Source organism: Anas acuta, chromosome 3 (genome assembly GCF_963932015.1).
Source record: "Anas acuta chromosome 3, bAnaAcu1.1, whole genome shotgun sequence".
Lineage (NCBI taxonomy): Eukaryota > Metazoa > Chordata > Aves > Anseriformes > Anatidae > Anas > Anas acuta.
In genome coordinates, this window is record NC_088981.1 from 12,816,441 (window position 1) to 12,839,651 (window position 23,211).

Genomic DNA, 23,211 nt, shown 5'->3' on the forward strand with positions numbered 1-23,211 from the left:
GAGCAGGGCTAACACCATTTGTTCTTATCAAAACTGCTGCAGCATATTTAATGGCCGCAGGTAGTCAGGGCCTGGGTTTTCTATCTGATCTTGGAGACAGCAGTGCTGTGTGATGCGTTAGATTATCAGTACTGCTTTCATGTGTTAATGAGGTCTCCCACCCAAGGATGCATATAGCTTTCTCTTGTGCAGCTCGTGAATCAGACTGGATCACAGCGCATGGCCGAAATAATTGGAGAAGAATGCATGTGTGGGAGGGAAAGAAATCAGCTGCACATCATCGCATCCCAAGGCAAGAGTTAGCGAAGTGCTAACTCTTTTTTGGCACAGGTTTGGTCACAGCTTCTGGTGTCAAAAGCAGCTTGCTCTTTGCTAGCCTGCACCTGTAGTCTGCCGTAGCCCCATCCAGCTCATCTGAGAGGAGAAGGCAGGCGAGGGCTCCTCATTTGGAGTGCCCTGGCACTTTTGCAGCTCATGGCTGACAAAGCCATTAGTACAGAGATAGCTCAGATCGTGCTCCGGTGTGCAAAGTTTGCCCTCTGAATGCTGTGATTTTCTCTAGCCAGTCTTGGAGATGGGAAAACACAGATGAGTCGTAACCGGGCCTGAAGAGGCTGGAGCACATAAGCTGCGTGCCATATTGATGAAACACCTGGGGCATTCATTCTGAAACCTAAATGCAGGCTGTTCACCTGGATTGCCAAGTACAACAGAAGCTTCCTTCTGGCTGGCAGGGTGGTATTAATTTAAACAGAGCACCATCTGCAGGGTCTTGGAGAACAGCAAATTGGAGGGGAGAAGTAGGGAGGTCGCCGGGAAAAGTCTCTCTGCGATCCGGGGGCCTTGCTGCCCCCATCCATTACCTATCACTTCTAATTAGCAGACGTCTCTCAGGGAAAACTGCTCTGATTCACTTTCTTGCGGATGCTTTCCTTGCTAAGAGCTGTTGTTTTTGCTGAGCCTCCTAAGCTTGTTTTGCAGGCTTTCACTGGCATTCGGAGCAGTAATGGTCTCGGTGACCCAGTAATTAAAGGAGTCCTGTACCTCCTCGCCGCAGAGAGCTGCCCCTTTGTCCTTTCTCTTTCTTCTCCCTGCAATGCCACTACCAGATGGTTGGAGATTTTTCACCCTTTCAAAAGCCTCGTGTTTTTCCCATCTCATCAAGCATGTCTCAGCCTTGCTTAATTAGCTTAAGGCTTTTCAACCCCCCTCCTGGCTCCCCCTGATTCACCCCCCAGGAGATCAGTTAAGGACCTGAACAATTTCAATAAGGAGCTCGGAAAGCAAATCCTCAGAGGCTCAGCATAGCTGCGGGCGGATGTAATACCAGTGTCGGGGATCGGTGGTTTGTTCTTTCTTCTCTCCCTTCCTTCCGTCTGTCCATCCTCCCTTCCATCCTTCCCCCTGTCCTTCCTTTCCCACCCTTCTTTCTCAGAATATTCAGGGATGCCCCTTGGCTCTTGGCAGCGTTCGGGAGCCTTTGGTAGCTGGTCGCGCTCACCCTTTAGGCCAGTGCCAGAGTGCTGTTGCTTTTCATCTGTTTCAATTAGAAAGTTCCGTTCAGGGCCCCCTGAATAAAGGCCAACATAATTAGCTAACCAGTGTTAAGAGACTGTTGGGTTGGAGCATTTTGGTTTAGTTTGTTTTGTTTCATCGCCTAATTCCTAGACTTGTTTGAAACCAGCTCGTGAGCTTTATTTACAGATCAGAGCAGTTGAGATGAAAGGCTGGTTAATTAACAGAAAAATAAAATCGCGTCTTGCTTTGCTTTTGACATGGAGCAGCATTTGTTTCTGCATTGTCACATATGCACTTTTATTATTAATCTCCAAGCTTTAGCTATACAACTGCAAATGAGATTTAAAACAAAACAGCTCCCTCCCTCCCTCCATCCTTCCCTCTCTCCATTCCTATAAAGCACCGGGGAGAGCTGCTTAAACACACGAAACACAGATTTTGTGGGGGATGTCGGATACCTCAGAGGTACCTGTGGGCAGTTGCCACGTAACTGAATTCAGTGTCTTGTGTTTCACATGGGACAGGCAAAGGAGAGCACCCAGCCATCAGATCTTTGCATCACTACAATTAAATGCCTACCAATGTAGCCACTTATATCTAAGCCATTAAGGTGCCGTTAAACTGTAAGTCCATGACACTGTCTGTGGATGAGGGAGAAGTGTGGGAGGAGGTTCTTCACAACCATGCAGGATCCCTGCAACTTTCTTCCCAACACTCCCCGTCATGGTGTGCACAAAGTGGGTGTTAATGGGTGTGCACTGCCCGGAGGAGAGCAATGCTCTGTCTGAGGCTAGGATGAAATGCTGCTTTTATGCTACTGCAGTTCTTGGCATTTTTAAGGCATCGAGGGAAATAAAATGCAAAGAGTGTGCTCTAAAAGAATGCACGATGTAGCTTTGTGTCATGGGGAAGGCCTGTGACATTGCTACCCCTGTTGGAGTAACTCGGGATGTCATTAAACCAAGAGGAGCTTGATTCCCCGGTGTACTGACGGTGCTATTTACAGACCACGCGGTAATCTTTGAAGTGCTAACTGGCTCTTTTATTAAGAGAGATGGTGTGTTTTTCTTCTGTATTTGTTTTCCCCCAAAAGAAATGTTAGTATTTTTATGATGGCTGCTGCTGCTTACTTGAGATCCTCTGTGTAAAGATAACGAAGGAGTTACGTGACCTGACATTCTCCCTGGGAATGTGCTCAGAATGAAGTGAGCCAGTGGCATTTCCAAATCTGCTTTGAAAGTAGCTGGTTATGTACTTTGTTTATCATAATTGCTAGTATATGCCACTTCTCTGGTATTTTGTACCTTCTCTTAATTGACTGGAAGGTGCAAAATCTTTGGGCAGAGACCCCAGGACCTGAAGGACTCAGAACAAAATGCAACACGTGAAGCATGATGTGCCTCCAGTGGCACGATGTGGAGACTTAACCACTCCTCCTCCTTTTTGGTGCTTGAGGTCTTTTGAGGCTTAGGTAAGGTTTTGTTTTATTCTGCTTTCACATTTTTGCAAGACTGTTTTCCTCGCTATAACCTAATGTGTGTAAATCTGGGCTAGCCTCTGCTGCATAAATTCCTCTTCAACTCTTAGCATGCAGTGCTTACATCAAGGCCAGCCTTGTCCAATACTCCCAAATTCTGGTAGGTATTGCCAGGCAGAGGATCAGTGGCACTCTGTGCTTAGGACCCTCATAAGATTTTCAACCCGCTCTGGGCATTGTCGTGGGCGTGTTTTGTGAATCAAGTCAACCCATTAAGGTACAAGGGTTATTTGTCTGCTCTTGCCCCTAGATACTTGCAACAGCTGGTAACTGAAAGGCTACAGACTTCTAACTTTAAGCATGCTTCATTTAGGGACCAATTGTTGGGGTTTATGGGGGAATAGCAGGGTAACAAAGTAGGACAGATACTGTATCTAGACTTGCTGGGAACTAACAACTGGCTAGGCACAGAGCTGCCTATTCTCTGCGTGGCCGGTCCTTTAGAGTCTGTAGTATTTAAAATAGATGCAATGGGAAAAGAGCTATCCAAGGGGTTTATTTTATTTCTCTGCCTTTGTTGTCTACATAGAAACGTCCTGCGAATAGTTGCGAAAAGAAGTTGTTGGAGGCTCCTCAGACTGTTTGTCAGGTTGATGGTTTTTAGCGCAGTGAAGTGTAGTAAAAAATGGAAACTATAAAGCAATATAACGTGAATTGTCTAGACCTTTAAACCTACTCAGGAAATCAAGATATATATGTATTTTTAAGGAAACTCAATAAACCTTGTTTTTAGGATGGTGAAACTGGCTGTTGACAGGGCTGAACATAAACACGGTTCAAGGCCAGTGACTTAATTCTAGGTGACACCACTCCTAATCCTTTATGGCTGAATCCTTCAGTTTTATCTGTGACTAGGAAAAGGTCTGTCAAGGCTGAAGTCACTTGCACCAGGGGATTAGCAATTTTTGCATTCTTTTGAAAGCTTCAGTAATTCCCATGAAGGTAACAGACACCGAAGCATTTGTGGAGACCGGGAGGGAGCAGCAATCCTTTACACTGGTGTACAAATTCTTTTGGAGCTGGACCATGAGAAACAGTGCACATCTGAAGCCTCCAGGTCTGACCCTCGTGCCATGTGCTGGCAAAAGCTCTGTGTTGTACTCTCGCTGTGGGTCATCAAGGGGAGGAGAAGAAGGGGAGAAGTTGCTGCTGGGTGACCCAAGAGTGGAATCACTATGTCAATGTCTCTCTTTCTTTTTCTTTTTTCTTTTTTTTTAAAGCCTGGAATAGTTGAAAGTTGTCTTAAAAAAAGGCTTTGGGCATCTGCAAGTTCATGAGCTAAGAAGCTCTTCATAATGAATAAATCATAAAATGTGGTCCAAATCCAGCAATCTGAAGGAGTTTGCCTTGAGGAAATGCTTTTAATGTGTAGATGTCATCCTCCTTTAGTGGGACAATTGTCTGCTGCTATCAGTTGCAAATACAATTACTCTCTTCTGGCTTAATTGGCAGAGGTCTTAACTTTGGCGCTAAGATCATGGGCAGTAGCCTCTAAGTTTTAAGGCACCCCATTGTGGAAGGATGGTATTACGGAAGGGCTGAGGATTGCAGTGTGCTAGCCTGGATTTTGGTACTTTAATGATTGTTGTGTCAGAGTATCTTGTAGCAATGGCTGCTGTATTCCAGCTGGACCTCAGGACACCTCGCTGTAAGGAACCTTTGCAGGCCATCAGTTATTTAGGTGGATTTGGGGAGCTGTTACAGACCCGCTCAACAGCGTGAAGGAAAATTAGACTTATCTTAGTAGACTTGAGAGTCTGACAGTTTTCATGACAAGACACCGGTTTTATTAGCAGTTCTGTAAACTCTGCTGTGGGAAGAAGGCAAAAGCCAGTGTGTTAGTTATAATGTCACTGAGCTCTCTACACACAGGTCCTAGAGGTGGCATCATCTTCAGTGCAGTGGGAATTGGCACTGAATTTATGAATCCCCGTTTAGGATGCCAGATAGGCAGCCTGATTTTCAAGAATGCTGAGCACATCCCAAGCATCCTATGAAGTGACACCCTTTGAAGCCAATTGGATCTGCTGGGTGCTTGGAGCTTTTGAAAATCAGGATCTAAACTCCATTTTAAAGTGCTCCTAACTTCAGTCACCTATTTTTGAAAATACTGACCTACGTCTGCCGCTATCTAGAACAATCCCTGTGTTAAAGGAGTGTTTGATGGAGAAAAAGGGATATGATCTCCAGTGCTAAAAGGAAAAATCCTGGCCTATTTGAAAGTATATTCTCTGATAAGAAACATATTCAGACAAAAGTGAAAGCCCCCCCTTCCCACCCCCCCATTTTCCATAGAGTTTTCTGCAGTCTGTGTATTATGTGGTTTATGGTTTTGGCCTCCAATTTCTATTTGGTGCCTCAAGATATAACTTGGCTTTGAGGAATCTTCAATAATTTGGAGTGTAGGTGAGATTGTTGAGGAAAAACTGTGCCAAAGCTTTCCAAACAAGTCGCTCTAATTTCTACCCAAAGTAATTAAAAAAAAAATGCTCTAGTCACGAGCCACCCTTGGCATAACTCTCTATTTGGGTTTGCTTCCTTTTCACACAAGTAAGTCTCTGGTACATGTGAAATCCAGAGATTTCCACTAATCAAGAAAAAGGCAAAAAAAGTAATAACTCTGAATGCTGACTTACTGGAGAAAGAAACATTCAGCTTAAAGCAAATAATCAAATAATCCAGATCCCTGTTTTACAAAGCTGAGGTCAGGTGGGAAGTACTCTGGAGCTGTTTGGAGGGGGGAGGATTCTAGTTGTTAGTATTCTTTGCATTACATTATCCAAATGTAAATGTCTCTCTCTGATGTAGCATCCTAGTTAGACCCTAGCATTTATGAACCAAACAAAGGATTAAATGTGAAAAAGTTGAGAAGAAAAATCTGCAGCTCTGTCTTTTTGTAATTCTTCCCGAGAGCTGATATAAATGGAAGACAAATCAAAGGCAACAATAGCGCCGCACATTTTATCTCACACCCTGTGATGCATATTAGTGTTGTTTCCCATTGTGAGCCCGAAAGAACATTTACAATTTTAGAAAACACTGCATAATGGCTTTCCGCAAGGAAGAGAAGCAAGCGTATGGCTGCCAGCACCGACACTTGCTCTGTCCTGGCCTGCAAAATTGTTTTCCTGGAAGCTCTGTAGCAGAAAAAAATTCAAGCCTGGACTTTTGCCTTAAAATTTTCCCCATGCAATAGAGCAGATAGATTTGGTACTCAAAATCCAGTCAATGCCCCTGAAGTACTCCAGGAATACCAAAAACTGATCGCTGTGCGGCGGTGAGCTCCTAAGATGCGGGTGGTAACACCCAGGGCTGGTGATGACTTTTCTGTGTTGCTTTGGAGAAATCTTCCTTTTCGTTTTGCTTTTTAGTGTTTTGGAAACATTCCTAGTGTTGTGGGAGATGGGCAACCGTCAGGAGGACTGGTGCAAGTATTTTGAGTAGCTAACACCAGCTACACTACCGCGGTCTGGCTCTGCACCTCCCTCGCTCACCAGAACATCAGTAGTAAAAGCTGAGCAGAAAAGCACGATTGCCACCACCGAGCTGAAGCAACTGCGGTGGTAACTGGGCTGTTCCTTGAGGCTTGTCTCGGTCTGGGTGTATGTAGCATGCAGTTCCCTCCGGCAGTGCTGCGATTTAGGGACTTTGGCCCCTCTCATGGCTTACTTCTACGTGTGCTGTGTTGAAAGGAGGATGGGGTCATTCCCTGCTGGCATGGGGCACCCAGAGCTGAGCCCTGCCCTTGCCCTGGCCTGTCTGTGCCCAGCTGAACTCTGAAGGCTGCCGGGCCAGCACCCTGTAGGGAGATGCCAGGTGAGTGCTTCAGCTCTTCTCAGCTGAGCCTCAGCTCTCAGTGGACAAATGTGACTGGGAAATGCCAGTGAGTGGGGTTCCAGCCCTCCTTCCTCTCTGGAGGTAAAACTAAGGCACTTATTTTCTCTTGCCCTCCTACTGAATCTGCTTGCTGGGCTCTATCTTGTTTCAAAATAAGCTGCAGGTATTGCTCAGTTATCTTAAACAGTCCTCTGCTTGAAAGCCAAGCACCACCAAATTCAGCATTTGGTACAACGAATTTATTCAGAATATGAAATGTTTTGATGGGACTATAAACACCGCAAAATGAGAACCGAGTAGACGAGTGCTGAATGGTGCTTCCAATATCACAGCGTGGTTGAGCTGACCAGGAGCTCTCAATTAAAGCGGGGCAGGAACAGCGGGTGCCTCCTTATAGTGCAATTTTGGTAAAATTTTTCTCTTACATTCATCAAGTTATCGGTAGAAATGAAAAATGGCATCTGTGCTTAGGAGCGAATACAGCAATATAGCACTCGCTATACGTTTGTTCTTCCCTCAGTTCCTTTCAAGCTGGCTAGCATTGGCTGGCTTAGCGCTGTAGAGGAGAAAGCCAGGCTTTCACTGGAGAATTGGGTGCAGCAATCAGCATTAATGACACTCTCTGACAGTGAAAGCAGCCCGAATCTCCAGCAGCCAGATTTCAGCGATGGCTTTTCTCCATAGGGCACGTGGCGCTTCCCGAGCAGAGTGGGGAGCATCGCCTTCAGGAACGCATCCAGCACTGTCATCTGTCACTCAGCTGTCCCCTTTACAGAGGGAAAACCACCCCCAGCCATTTATTTACAAGAAATTTCCTACTGCCCTTGGAAGTAACTATATATGCACGCACACACATACACGGGCAAGTGTGTGTATGTGCATTGCTCAGACATCTGATACGTTTTGGGGAGTCACTGCCTAGGTCCGAAGCAACGGGTCTGACAACAGAAACAGGTGAGGGTCTCAGTAGCAAAATTATGCCTTGACAGCAGATCTGTGTTAATCACCATATAGTTGAAGCTGGCTGTACAGCTTCGGCTGTGAAAGAGTCAGAGCAGAACTCAGTATAAAAAGGAACACACAAAACAGTGTATAGTTCTTTAATTGTTTTTGAAAAAGGATCATTACCAAACATGCGTCTTGGTAGGGGAAAAAGATATGATGAGTATCACCTGTGAGGCCTTTGTTACTGAGTGCTGCCAATTACCACTTCTTTTCCAGCAAATGAGTTTCATATTCTGTTCAGCTTGGTTCTAGGAAGCTAGCAGATTTATAAAAATGAAAACAGAGTGCTCGGCTGGGACCTGATGAGCCTTTAGAAAAGGAAGTACTCTTTCTGACTAGCAAGATGTTTCAGCCAGGTGCGATGGATACTCTACTTCTGGTTACCCAGGGTTTTAGTAAGTGGGCTTCTTTGTTCTTTTTTTTTTTTTTTTTTTTTTTTTCCTTTGCCCTCCCCCTCGCTTTCTCATGCTGGCTGTTGCATCTTTACCTCAGAAAACATTTGCAAATTCCAGCAGGCCTGCGAGGTCCCATCCGGTAACAGGACTTTGAACCTTGCCACTTCTGGCTGTTGAGAACATCCCATCCATTTTAAGCTGCAAAAGGCGGGTTGGATAAATTACAGGGAAGAGTCTCCTCTCTCACACAGTATTTTGTTGCTGCCTTTCAGGTGGAACCACACACCCTCCTTATTTACTCTTCCAGTGCTCTTCCCTGCCACTTTGAAGCTCATTTTTCACATACTTGGCCGCAGCCTCCTTGAAAAGGAAGCAAGCAGTGTTTTCCAGGGCTCCTCTTTGACTCCGCAGTAATCTCTTTCAGAAGCAGTGCCCCCAGAAATGAATGGTTGCGGTCGTAAGGGTGAGCAGCCCTGGCTACACTTTAAAAGACACTCAGGCAAAGCCTCCTTTTGTCCTGTGCTCGTGGTTCACCCTGTTGTTCTTGCCGTCGTAGCCAGGGTTGGGGACTTTGTAAAAGATGTGGTGGCTTGTCCGAGAGTGTTTTAACGTTTGATGGGGACTTTTGTCTCTTCCAGTTGTCGAGCAACTCTCTATTTGTGTCCTCTCAGGCTCTTACCCTCTGCCTCACCACCCATTCTGTATGATTTCTCTTTCTTCTAATTATCACTTCCATCCCCTCCCAAAGCCTGCCTAGTTCTGGTACAGCTGCTCAGGCTGAGGATCAATGTGACCTCTTCTGTCGGGGTGGCTCCTGTAGAGGGGAATGGAAAATCTCTGTACCATTTCTGGAATAAATAGCGCCATGTTCTGACAAATCCATCCTGCTTGTGAGATCTGGGACCTCTTTGCTTTCACAGTCTTGCTTTGCTGTAGCTGCATCAGGATTATTTGAAACGTTCAGAAAGCATGGTGAACGTGAGGTGGCAAGGGAGATTGAAGGGGCATGGTGCATGCCGATGGAGAATCCAGCGGCAGCGTGGGCTGTTCAGGTGTTTGCGATGGAGGGGAAAGCAAGGCCTACTGAAGATACCAGGCACCTGGGTCAGCTCTTCAAAATTAAGGATCCGAGCCCTCACCCCAGATTAGTGGCTCAGGGAAGGGTTCAACCTGCTGTGCAAGAGTATCTGGAGACAGACTAGAAGCTTGGCAGTGTGTGTGGTGGGTGGGCAAAGTGTGGTGTGATGGGGATGGATGTGCTGGTATAATTCGGGCAGGCAGTGGTTGCTCAGCAGGCTTGTACCAATAACCGAGGGAGCAGAAATATGTTTCCAAATGCCCAAAAGTTGGTTCTCCCCTGTGGAAGCTGAGCCTCGGGAGACCTGGAGGGTTCCTCTGGCTTACGTGAAGAGATCCTCCAGTTCCTCACACCATCTTTACCATCAGGGTGCTGGTGATCAGGAACTGAACCCCATAACTCAGGAATTTTGGTAAGTGGTCAGAAGTGGCAGGGGAAATGACAGAATGGGGAAGAAAGGAAAATAATCATTCCTAGAGACCTCTGTGTTTTGAGAATACCTACACTTTTTGTAAGACCTCTGAGCATGCTATCTGCCTCATTTTCAGTCAGGCAAATAGCGCACAAGAGCCTTGAAAGCAGTTTGGGCCAGGTAATCTGGTTTGAATACTACCGGGCAACATTTTAGTTAGGTTAACAGACAGTAGTTGAAGAATGCGATAAAAGCCTCCGGGTGCTCCATTTCTGATATTCCCTGCCATAGGGCTCTTCTCTGATGAAAGGTTTCACAGAAAGAGCATCTGGAAAACAGCACTGTGGCCTTTCTGTCAGAGTAAAAACTCAGAAAGGCCTTTTCTTAAAATGACATGCCCTTGCATTCATCAAGGGCCTGCTGCGTGCAGGTTTATCCTGTTGTGGCAGAGAGACAAAGGATACAAAGAGCTCCTGATGGGCATTAGTGATTTTAGAGACGCCCAATTTGTAAGGGTCTTTTGGGCTGTATTGCTGTGAGACAATCCTCCCTGCGCTCCCATTTCCACCTTTAGGGAAAAGGAGGCATAAGGAGATTTCCTAAGAGTATGTTTAAGAAAGAACTGGAAGGGGATAGCAATAAGTGGATCTAGGACACTTTTAAGTCGCATTCAAAAAGTTGCAGTTCAGCTTGAGCTGGAAAGAACAGTGACTGGAAGCAGTGCGATGCCTTTAGGCACAGATGCACGCGCAAACACACAGGCGACACAATGCACACTGCACTGGAGGGACAGGGAGCCTCACAGCACTGGTTACTCTAGGAGACAAAGCCAAGATGCCAAAAGGGATGATAAATGCTCCCTTTAATGATGAAGGGGCTGTGAATCCTGATAGCCTGCACGTGGCATTAAGAAATGATGCAGAGCTCCTTCCAAAGCCTGGTGAAGCTGGCTTCCCAGCCAGTCGAGATTTCATTTTCATCTCCAGGGTGTCTAATTACCAGGGAGTTCTTTGATCAAGCTAAAATATTCCAGAGGTAACAGATGGAGATGTTTATTGTTTGTGAAGCTGCACTGATCGCACCTCATACTTGACCTGGGCATCGTGGAAGGATGGCAAGGGAGAAACTGTCCTCGATCATCAGCATAACAAAATTAAGATGGGCCACGAGTGCTGTGATTTAGAGCCTTGAGAGCAGCAGGTGGGGGTGGTTTTGCACATAGAGCCATACATGAAGAGATCATAAATCTTTTTTGTGAGAGAATTTGGTCTGGCTGAAAGGGTCACTCGTGCCAGATGGAGGTGGTGAATAGGAGTCAAACCAGGCCCCTTAGTTCCTAAGTGAAGCGGCGTTTATGCTACTAAAATACCGCAGTAAACAAAGCCCGTGAAGGCTTGACAGTAACATTAGCAAACGGCTACAGTGAAATGACTGGGAAGAAGGGAAAAACAGCCCTGGCTATTTGCAGAGCAAGAGAAATGGAACCGGTTTTGACAGATCAGACAATGCAGCTCTGGGTCAGAAGAGCTTTGTCTTTCATTTTTGTGGCTGCGGATGAAAAATGGTGCCTTTGCACTGTAGCCAGAGAAATTCAGATTTTAACGAGCCTCTCTTTCTCACTGTCTCCCAATTAGGGGAAGCATATTTACAGCTAAATGCAAAAACAATAAATTGTATTTCATGGCTCTGAATCAGGGAAATCTGGATCGCTCAGAATAGCTACGATGTCGTTTTCACATTATGTAACCACGGAGGTGATTTTTTTCAAGGTATATAACCAGAGCAGAAGCAACTGCTAGGCAAATAATGTAATGAATGTCCCCCGGCTGCAAGTCATCCATGGACAGGATAGCATTTTGTTAGAAATCCTGCGGTGTTACCTGAAACCATTGGGCAGAGGTTTTCCAGATGCAACAACTGTGCCGTTTTACTGGGAAAAAAAATAGCCTAGCCTTGAACCATTGTGTTATTGGTAACTGGTTTTTTCTTCAAGAGTTCAGAACGGTCCTAGGGCAAGGATTTCACACCTGGTTGCAAGACGTCTAGGATGGGGGATTTGTGAAGGTTTAAGTTATCTTGGTGTTGGCTGATTGCACCGGCGCACCTCACTCATGCATGAAATCTCATATTCTGTTTGTCTTAAAGCTCGGCCCTGGCATTAGAAGAGGCTGGGAACTAATTGCAGAAATCCAGCCTCGTGCTTCAAAGCCCATCTGATAAGCCCTTGCTTGGGACCGGCAGGAGGGTGCTGCCAAGGCGCAGCTTGGAGGCTGGGCTCTGCCAAGAGCACCTGATCTCCCCCGGTCCCTCAACAGCTAATGGTGAGAAATAACCCCCCGGGAGCTGGGCAGCTGAGAGCAGAAACCCAATTGCGGCACCTTCCAGGAATGAGATTCATTGATTCTAGAGAGACTGAGGTAGGATTTTGCTTTGAATTACCTGGGAGAGGAGCCTGCCTCTCTCTCCTGATTACAAAGGCACTCCTCAGTATACAGCAAAGCCTTGCTGATGATCGGGCAAAAATGAGTTTTATGGATCGCTCTGCATTATAGCTTCTATGCCCACGTCGTTGCCCAATTTCATCACTCAATATAGATATAAGCCTCGTGAGGAGGGAAAAGGAGGAGGGTTATGCTTTTCACTTATCAATTTATCAGGAGCATGGAGAAGCAACAGATATCTGACCTCTGTAGTCAGGTACTTTTAGAATTGATGCTAACAGACCACAAACACATCTTCATTTTAATGTCGTGCATTGCACCTCAACTGGGAGCTGTGCTTCCCAGAGAAAGAGTGGCAGGGTAGCTGGAGCCACGTGGAACCGTGGACAGATTGTGACCGTAAAGGAGAAAAAAAAGATGAAATAAGAGCACAGAGATTTCTATCTCCCTAGTAAATATTTATCTTGCGTGTTTAAAAAGGGTGGGAGCCACTCTTACCTGCACCAGAATCCAGTTGTCACCCACGGCTTTGCTAGTTCTGTAGGCAGCCTACAAAGGGCTGGGGCAATGAGCTCTGTCAGGAGCATGATTGGAAATGGTAATTGGAATTGAAAGGGGTATCTCCCAGGCTTCTTCTGAGTCTGTAACGCTCAGCTCCCGCTCAGAGACCCAAAATACCTTGCTTGTTTGTGCTCTAACCTGCAGCGATCGAAACCAGTGGGGGGCAGGGGAGGCCTCTGGAATAAATTGGCTGTCAAGGCGGTTCTGGTCTGGTTCAGATTCTGCTGCTTTTATGAAATAGGCTTGCTTCTGCAAGGTGCTCAGTTTTATGGCACGGCAGGGGAGAAGCTTTGTGGATCATACTCTTTCCACATATGTGTCAGGGTAGAGACTACAGCTACCCCCCACCCACAAGAAGAGCAAGGGAAGAGATGAAGGTTTACGTTAAAAGAGTTTGAAAGTCTTCCCTAAGATCAGCTGGTACAGTGTACAAACGTCCTTGCAAAGCTCCCAGTGGTACTCAGTTTTGCTAAGGATTAAAATGTCTTCTGCCTTTTTTGTCCCTGAATGTTGTTTCTCGCTATCGTGTTCTTGCTCACAATATGCAACAATCAACATATGCCATAAAAATCATGATGTGGCCATAATCCAGTCCCCAAAGGGGTGGGAATTCAACTACTTGGTCTCGGGAGGAAGGGGAAAACACAGATCAAGCCACTAGTGTTCTTCTGACAACGTTCGTGGCCCTGAACCTTGTGAAAGGTCATCTGGCCGATCTGCTGCTGCTGTTGTAGCCCCCTTCCTGGCCTCAGCTTTTGGTATTGAGGGCCCTCAATGCCTTCCACTCCCTGCAGCAGCAGCCCCAATTAGCACACACGTGCACACCCAAACACGCACATGCGTGCTCAAGGTGCCGGGGCTTTAATTAGGCTCTGTCCTCAGCTAGCATCATGCCAATAATCCTTTGCACCTGTCAGCTGCATGAGAGGTTTCTGAAATTGAAAGCGAGAAACCTTTCGGCAGCGCAGGGCAGCCAGGCATGCCGGCTAGTTAATGGGAGATCTTGGGATAGGGCTGGGGAGCTCCGTGCAGGCGTCTTCAGAAGCTGCCAGCCGCCACGGTATCTCTAGCTGTTAGAGGAGCTGGGAGCCCAGACACAACCTGTCACATCACATCTGCTTTATTTGGTTAATAGACGGTGTTTGAGAGGAGGCAAAGCCTGATTCAGAGGCATCAGCTGCCAGTCGGAGTGCGCTGGTGCTGAGCGAGAAGCCCGGATCCCCACAGGAGACGTCTGAGCGTCGTGGTGGGAAACGCTGCATTCGGCACGGGCTGCACTGGTGGCGGGGCAGTAATTTTCCCCAAATGTTGTTTTGCGTACAGCTATTTCCCCAAGCTAATCAAAAAGGAGCACAAATGAGATCTTTCAGAGTAGCTTCCTCAAAAAGGAGTGCTTTGATGGCTGCCCAGATTTCATGGTGAGTTTGCTCAAAGGAATCAGGCAGATTTCAAGTGTTACCATCCTTGTGCTTGGCAAATTCCTGGTGTGTGCGTACACACTTCCACAGTGGAGTGACATGGGCTTACCCTCTGCACGAGCAAAGAAGAGCGATGGGCTTCTTGTTGTGTGAGAAACCTCAGGAGAAAACCAAGCTCGTTCTCCTCAGTTCCTGGGAGGAGCATCAGGGATCTGACGTGCGCGTGAAGTGGCCATCACCGGCATTTGCTGACGTGCCAAGTTCACCATCGCAGGCATTTTCAGGCATTTTGTGTGTCTGTGCGGGGCGGTGACTTACACCAGTGAGGAAGAGGTGAAACTGGTGGTATGACGACCCACCAAAGGGCTTCTCCCATACAACTAAGATCTACTGAAAGGATGAGTGACATCTCTCCGACTGTAAAGTCATCCATCGCCCTTTCCCCCACATTCACTGAAACGGTGAACCAAGCTTTCTGGTGGCTGATTTTTGTTGGTTTCTGTATTTGCTGGCTCTTTGTTTCAGCATTTTCATGCTTAATAGAACTTCAGGAGCATGCTGGAAGTTGCCTGTGAGAGCCTTGCTGTCACAGGGAGCGTGGGGGAGACTACCGGCTCCATCAAGGTGTGTCGGCTTGCAGGTACATCAGAAGGAAAACTTCAGTGGTAAATATGTGTTTAGGGACAAAACAAACAAACAAAAATACAAAACCAAAACAAAATACAGTAGAACTGTACAGGAAAGGGACAGACTTTGAATGTGGGACTTTGTTTTATATCTGTTACTGAGGTGGTAAATGGTTTGTGCTCAAAAGGAAAGCGTTTATGAAACATTCCAGTCATTGCTACGCTTGGCTGTCTCGTAAGAGCAGCCTGAACGGCTCGATTGCTAAGCAACCAGCAGCTTGACATCCTGGCGTTGAACCGCGGGATAGGTGCAACAGGCTTACGGTGGCTGCAAAAGTCAAGAAGCACCCTGGTGGAAATCAACGAAAAACAGGCTTCTGAGTGCTCTGAATAGCAGAGCATGAGGAGAACTGTGTATGAAACTGCAAAAAACATTTTTTTTCCCTTCATTTCAAATATTGTTAGGAGATTGAATCTAAGTTTCCAGGTAAGCCTGAGGCAGAAGAGATAAAAATGTTGAGGTTCAGCAATAAAATGCATTTTCCTACATTCAAATTCTATTTTGCATCTGATCACCAGTGTATTTGAACTCTCACAGTATCTATTTTTATTCTGCTGGCTAGGGAAACTTGAGTGTGATTAGGTCCCCATCACATATAGCTGTTTATGAGCAAAGAGCTCCTTCGAAAATGATGAGGGAAAGGATGGCAGGGAGGCAGAAGCCCGCACTGTGATGGGGTTTGCTATTTAGGAACGGGTGCAGACAACTGCAAATATTCGATCAATTATTTTCAAACCATGTTCCTCCCCCTATATCCTCTGCCCTTTTCCTTAACAGCTGCCTCAATGCAGCAGCAGAGTCTGCAAAGATAAGAGCATGCCGGGAGAGAGAGAGAGAAAGAAAAAAAAAATACGCACACACTTGGCGAAGGTGAGAATTATTTTATTATGTACTTAAGTATAATATTTTCTCCTTTGGCTTGTCTTACAGGGATGCAAGAGGAGGAGGAAACTTCTGCAGAGCCAATGAAAGTTGAACTCACATGCGAAGCAGCAGAAGCTTCAAGTAATGATGGTAAGTTGTTCTAATAGTTTAGTTGTCCTAAAGTGAACATGTAGCATAGCTTTCTAGCATTTGTCTGTACATTTCTCCTCAAAATAAGAGGTTTACAATGCCTTCCACCGAGTCCTCTGGGAGCTTATGTGATGTCTACTGTCACCTGTTAAGAGACTTATGCAAGTTCATGCAATGATGCCAGTTAGGTCTCTGATGTCTGGAGCCATGTTCCGAGTGTCCCATCAAGACACAGCAGAGTATGTTTCTCATGAAACGGAGTCCCCGGGACTTCTTGGAAGTCTGGTGGAAGTACCTTTCGGTGCCATACCCCCACCTTGCTAATTGACTCTGTTTATCCGGTCAGTTGGTATATTCAATCTGCCTGCCTTGTAACTCAACAGTAGTTTAGGCCTGCAAGAATTTTGTTTCACAGGTTGTTTTGGCCAGGATGTATCTGGTTTTGGAGAGCAGTCAGAAAGGAATAGTTCTGAAAATTTCTGAGCTAGTGTCTCTCTCTGTCAAGGGGGTAGGAGTGAGAACTCATGTGCTGACCTCTAATAGGCATCAGGCTCCATCCAGCTCTGAGCTGACTTCCTTTCTCTTCTTCCTTGGAGTCCCAGCGTAGCTTGGGCTGGTAGAAAAGAGAAGTTCTCTCCCTAGAGCATGTACTGCTAACAGTACTATGACGATTTTGTCATAGAACCCAGCAGTGGTTCTGCTTGGATTTATGAACATTAGCAGCCCGAGTCTCCCGACTTGGAGCTTGATGAAGTTGTTCTGGTTGACACCTTCAGTAAGCGGGTGACCTAGCTGCCTGGCTGAGTACCGGGACCCTGCTCCAGCCCATCAGCATATAAACAAGAAAAAGGCCTTCTGTGCTCTTTCTGGACGGGATCAAAGCCCCGGTGCTTAGACTTTGGTGAGGCCAAAAATTTACCACCCTCATAGATGCACTCCTATAGCTGAACAGAACTACATCAGGAACTCTTTGGGTGCTCTTTGGGGACTCCAAAAAGCAGTGTTCTCAGAATTGGGCTTTCCAGTCACCATCTTCTTAGTTATCCCAGAGTAGTCCCCTGTCTGTAGTGAAGACTGATTCCAAATCCACCCTTGAAACTCTTTGGCATTTACGTAATAACAATTCAAAGTGTACTTTTTTAGATCTCCAAGTTAGAAATACGACTATAGGAATGTGATAGCGATTATTCAAAGAACTGAATGCTGATTTCCTTTCTCTGCTGTCAGATCATGCTGCAGCATTTGAACTGGTGGCCGATGCTGATACTGGCTGTAGAGGAGCTTTTGCGATTTTAGAGAATGGAAGCATGCCTAATGGGTTTTGTTGCATTTGTTTTGTAAATAGTGGAGATTATGCTTTCGATAGTAAGCGTGCCAAATAAAGCCAAAACAGCCTTCTCTCCTCATCCCCCCATAACAGACCTGCCAAAAAATCTGTAGTCGCGTTATGTTGCTTTAATTTCTGATCCCTGGAGTGGCAGGAGCTACTTACAGAAAACAAATTCAGATTTATCAGAGGAGTGTCTGTAGGAATTTCCCGCTGGAAAGAGGAGCGATGGCACAGCTATCGTGATGCACGCTGCAGCGCAGCACAGTGGGGTCAGCAGATGGCTTCTGAAGTGCCGATCTTTGTAGGTTTCTTTATTTCCATTCTCGCTCATCTCATAAGGTCTTCTACACATAGCTCATCCTGTAACTTTTCTGCAAACTTCCTGTTACATGAAATGATGGGAAAAGTGTGTTTACTCAAGCTGCAGAAAAGTACTCTGCTCTCAAGGGAAGCCTTCACTCCTCCACAACTTAACTCGCTCTTGGGATGGTAACAGAAGGTTGTTTTTCATGTGGTCATACAGTACACATTCAAAAAACTATTGCGTGGTAAAAATAAAAAATAAAAAATAAAAAAAAATGGAGGAAAGATCAAACTCCTCACGCTTTATCTGAAGCGTCAAGTTTCACTGTAAAAGCCCCCACATTTATAAATGGACAGGGAACATTTACAAAACCTAGTAAGTTTCCCTTTGACAGTTGTTGTTATGTAAACTGCCTGTTTTTCCTCTGGACCCCTTCTCAGCTCATCGCTCCGCAGCTGAAAGCCCAAGAGCAAATCACCGGGTGCCCCCTGGCAGCCCAGCTCTGTTTTTCAATCCCGTGTTCTGTGTCACAGGACAAAGCACTCCATAGATGCAGCATTTAGAGAGATTAGCTAGATCTCAGCGTTGGTCCACCTAGCGAGCAGGGATGTAATGTAATGTGGCGATATATTTCAGAAATTCATGGTCTCAGAAAGTTGGCTGTGATTGTCCGTTGGGAAAGCTGCCTGATGGGCCAGGGCCGGGGGTGCACGTCAGCCTGAGTGGGCACAGAGAGACAGAGATGCAGGGCCCTGTTGCCAACATACAGGTTGCTGTCGGCAACTGCAGCAAAGATCCCTGGTAATTAAATTTCTTGTACCCAGGACAGAGTTGCCAGTTAGTATTTTTAACAACGACAAAACCCACCATTGGCGATGGGTTTCCCAGGTGGTGTTTCTCTGTGAATGGGCAATTTTTTCTCTTCCACCAGAGCTGTGAAGATTACTAAGGTAGCTGTTAATTTCCAGCTGCTATTAGGTGGCTCGAGCTCTTTACTCCTTTAATAATGGAGTTCCTTGCTTGCCTTTTTTATCCTGAGCCTGCGGAGCACTGCGTCTTGACTTGCTGACACAATAGGAGAAAAGAAAATGAGGCAGTGAGCTCAAAAGAGGCGTCAAACCCAAAACTTGAGCTTGTTTCTTAAGCCGCCACGAGCCGATGAGCTCGGCACCAGCACCCCGACCTTCCGTGGCTGACAGGAGCGATACAAAATCAAGATCTCAGCAGCTAACGCCGCCACGCATTTCTGTTGTAGATGCAGTACCCAAGGAAAAGGTAACCACCGAGTAAACAGGTGCACAGCTTTCATCGCGGCACAGCAGGTTCAATTCAAAATAGGTAATTTGCTTTCCTGAGCAGTCGGGAGTTACAGCTGAACGTGCTATCGCAGAGCTATATAGGTGGAAAGGGAAACATTGTTTAGGAAGCAGCTGAAGAAAGAGGTTATGTTTGCAAGAGTCTGACAGAGCTCCTATTTAAATCAACACAATCATACTTTTTGTCCTCTGCTGCCTGGGTCTACAGGGTAATGTCCTCTGGGGGGAAACAGGCTGTCTCTCCTGGATGACTCTATGCTTAGTTTTCCAGTCTCCCATTTACCCGTCTCCTCTGCTTAGATGCCGCACTGTGATGCCCAGCTACCTGACCTTTAAGCACGTAGTTGTCCCACAGGGTAGAGGCGGGATGCTGCAAAAGCACATCCACCCCTTCAGCTGCCGGGCTCTGGCGAGTGCAAGCCATGTGCCCGGGTATTTTATTGTCCTCTTGCAGGGAGCTTGCTTGCTTTTGAGGGGAAGCCATTCCCCAGGCTTCGCTTGAGAGCTGTTAAGCAGCTTGATGGATGGAGGGAGGAAAAGCAGACAGGCCCTCCCCTGCAGGCAAGAATTGAATCAGAGAACAGATAGGAGTGCAGAGAGATGTCCGTTTCCATCACACGGAAATGTCTGCTCCTGCTGTAGCAAGCCCTGCACAAAGGTGCGGAAGGGGCAGCAGGTAAAACTGAGTGTAGGTGGTGGGCAGCCTCCTGGAGCTGGAGCACCTGGCTGAGCTGGTGGCCACTGTAGCACATCACTGTCGGCACAGAAGACTGTTGACATGAGGGGGCCGTTCAGCACCTCTAAAAATGTTGGGGAAGCAGTAAGAAGGGCACTGTGGGCTTGCGACGTGATCGAGCGTAGCGCGCCAGGGCTAACCTGCCGGGAGGCAGCGTGGGTGGCAAGTCACAGCCCTTCGTACCCAGTGGCGGTCCTTCCATCTGCCCTCAGGGCAGGCTCTTCACGGCTGTGTTGGTTTTGGCCTAACCATAAAGGATTATGTTGGAAGCATCGTAGTGACATATCTAGCCTTCAGTTAGATCTTCCTGTCCCTATTGGCGTTCGTGTGGGGAGCTGGGTTCAGTCAGTGACGTGTAAAGAAAAGCTGATAGAGAAACATGTTGGCAGTAAGGCACCGGTGAGTGCACACGCTGGTTTCTTTCAGGACTGGCCTTATGGGATGCCCAGCTGTGGTTTCTGTCATGGAACAGTGGGACTCAGTGCTTCCTCCTGCCCTCCCACTGCCTGTAGGTGTGAGGGCTTCTCCAGGGCTCCACTGGGCATTTGTGTCACCCTCAGAGAGGTCCTGAGCGGTTTCCGACTCACCAACGTCAATGCAATGTGCTGTCTGCAGCAGTGGGGCCAGCTGCTCATCCCTGTAGAATGGGAAAAGGTGGGAAGGAGGTGTGCTCGTTCAGCGTGCCAGCAGAGCTTTGCCTCGGGTTGCAAAGGAAGCTTGTGTTTTGAGAAAGATCTTGGAGAAACATGAGCAAAGCCTGATGGCACTGTCAGAAAACCAAGCCGGAGAAACCAGCCGACTTAATAAGGCTGAGAAAGGCTGCTGTCATCGGTGTGCAGCGGCCTTCCCGTAAGGATTTTTTATTAAGTATCTGGCCTTTGCCATGCAGACACATAGGAGGAACGCGACCTCGTTCGATGTGATGTGTGGCAGAGCTCCCCAATCTGGAGTGGATGCTTTCCTTGTTATTTGCTCCATCCATCCAGGAAGCAGGATACGTTCTGCGTACGGATAATGAATAATTTACAAGTAATCAATCAAAGTCCTAACAGGTGTGTTGATAGGATATCAGTTTGGGAAGAGGTCATACCACCTGGCTGGAAGTAGCTCCTAACTGTTGGCCCTTTGCTTCCCCTTGCCTCCTCTTAGTTTCCGAATCTTCTATTCAGGTGTGAGGGTTTTCCCTGACCCCCACATCAAACGACTCGTAATCCACAGCTGAGGCCACATCATCAAGCAAAGTTAAAAACAGAAAACAACAGCAAATGACCTTGATTGAGTTCATTCCAGAACAAATACCAAATGTTCCTTCTGAAAATGCACGTGCTGAAGGAGCCCTCTTGTACGTATACGTAGCCTAGCGAGGACCGATCTGACATGCCAGATCATGTAGATGTAGTTTTGGACAAAGATTGTACTGAAATTGACTTAAGCCTTCTCACATTTCAGTACTTCTATACGGAAATAGAAGGTTGTCTGTGTAAACTGTTCGTAGGCGAGTAAATGAGTATGTGTAGGAAGATGATGCGGTTGCCCCTGTCTGCTCTCCCAGGCTCCTGCTGTCTGCAGTTCAAGAACAGCCGGAGGCAGAGGCAGCTTCTCTGTAATTAGAGATGGATCCACATCTGGCCCACGGCGTGGTCCGCATCCCGCTGGGGACGTTGTCAAAAGCCCGCGGACATTCAAATCAAAGGCTTTGCTATCTCGGCCGAAGGCTCCACATAGGGAATCCTTCTTTTTTTGCTCCTTGTGCAGGGGAGCTGAGGGATCCGCAGGCCTCGTTAGCATGGCCGATGTGAAAAATCTCCCTCTCAGATGCCAAAGAAACAATCGCGCATCTGTACAACCCCCTTGCTGCAGCACGGTGACATGGCAGCAGCGACGGGCAAGGGTTGAGTCTGCATTTCCTGGCAAAACTCTAAATTGCCCTTTGGAGGGTCCTGTGTCTCTGTCGGTGGCCTGCAGAGACCAAGGAGGGTCAGTAAGCTCTTGAGCTGGGCACCTCCACTAGGTGCCGGAGTGAAACTTGGGGCTAGGAGGGGTTATTATGCAATGGGATAAACCGAATGGGTATGGTGGCTAGCGTGTGACAACTGTCCTGTTTTGTTTTCAGCTGAAATGAGTAGCCAAGGTGAGAGCAAGAAGGATCCCACAGAAAGCGTGCCAGAAGCGTAACCAACAGGTAAGGTGTTTACTGCTGTTTTCCCCCCAGCTTTCCAGTCCAGTTCTACTTGAACGCTTGCTTGGCAAATGACCGCAATTTAAGTTAGAGCTCACCAAAAAAGAAAAATGAAAAGGAAGATAGTGCTCCAAAGGAAAGAATTTGGCTCACAGGGCTTCTCGTGCACAAAAAGATAAAAATAGCTAGTAGGTTGGATTTGTCAAGTAGATATCATAGTAGCATTCTGCAGCGGTAATGGATTTTGACAGTGCCTGGTCCTAGACTATTGGAAGGCGGGACAGCACGGAGAAGAGTAAGCGAGCAAATGGTTGTTGGCATCGCTTAGGAAAAGGACAGGCAGTCTATACTGGCTGGTACAGAGTCCAGTTGCGTACAGTCTGTGTTCTGGGAAGAACAGGTTCACGTCACGAGGGCTTTATTGCCCTCAGCTCTGTGATGCTTCACGTGGCTTGTAGCTGTGCTGCTGTAAAAACGAGGCCAAGGTAGCAAGCTGCTCTCTGGAGCCATGCAGATTCTTGAAGCTCTGCTGTTTTATGCACTGAATGACGGGTGGGTGCTAGCACAAGAGCATGCTACAGTGGATATCACCGCCCTGAGATTTGTCACGGGTGTAAATGGCCTCGCCCTTAAGTAAAAAAGAGCTGTGAGGGCACACCTCACTGTTCAAGTCCCAGGTGCACCCTCAACTACCAGAAGCGGTTGTGATTTCTCCCTCAAAATTAGAATTTCCAAGTGTTCATACACAACCCTACCTCAGTGCAGGGCAACGGCGAGCTGCCGAAGTCGTATACAATGAGGCGTGTTATTTATGTTCGGAATAGGATTTCATGTAGCTCAGGACCTGATATAGAAGCTTTGCTACAATGGCAGCCGTCTCAGTGAGATTTGAAATAGAAGGCCTTATTAGCGAGCCTACCCCCTTGTCCTTGTCAGCGTTTTGACAGCGTGCCACCGTACCGCCAGAGCGAGAAATGCAGCCGACGGGGTCGCTGTGGAAACGTTCAGAGGCAAAACGAGAAGGCGCACTCACAATTAAAATACAGCTTCTGCAGCTCTTCCTTCCCCCTTCCTGAGCCTCTGTTTGCATGGTCTGTTAGGGAGGACAAGAAACCAATGAAATCTTCACTGTTAAAAATGCATTGAAAGGGTAATACCCTTGCATTGACTGAAGAAAAAAGTATCTTCTGGTTTTTGTTAGAGAGCTGGTGATGAGGAAGCAGGGGAGAGGAAAGTAAAGAAAGGGTACTCTGGAGCAGGAAAAGTCACTCCGCACACAGCCCAGGAAAAACAGGCAGCTTTCCTTCTTGAAAAAGGCAGGAAACAGCAGATGGGCAATGGCTCGTGTGGACAAAAAAAAGCCTCACTGACGCTTTCTGCCTCATCCTCGTGGAGGCAAATTATTGCCTTGAACTCACAAGTGAATAAATGTGGATGGCAGGA

The 23,211-nt window shown here is 46.9% G+C and overlaps 1 protein-coding gene across 3 annotated transcripts in view; it reads left to right on the top strand.

Moving 5' to 3' along the window:
- The window catches only part of MACROD2 (mono-ADP ribosylhydrolase 2), an 854,218-nt gene that overhangs the window by 830,335 nt on the left and 672 nt on the right, over nucleotides 1–23,211 (top strand). For all 3 annotated transcript variants that reach the window (XM_068675719.1, XM_068675720.1, XM_068675721.1), the window contains 2 exons: nucleotides 15,820–15,903; nucleotides 21,703–21,771. In XM_068675719.1, coding sequence (XP_068531820.1) covers nucleotides 15,820–15,903; nucleotides 21,703–21,764 — 146 coding nt within the window. In that variant the 3' untranslated portion in view covers nucleotides 21,765–21,771. The remainder of the gene's footprint in view (nucleotides 1–15,819; nucleotides 15,904–21,702; nucleotides 21,772–23,211) is intronic.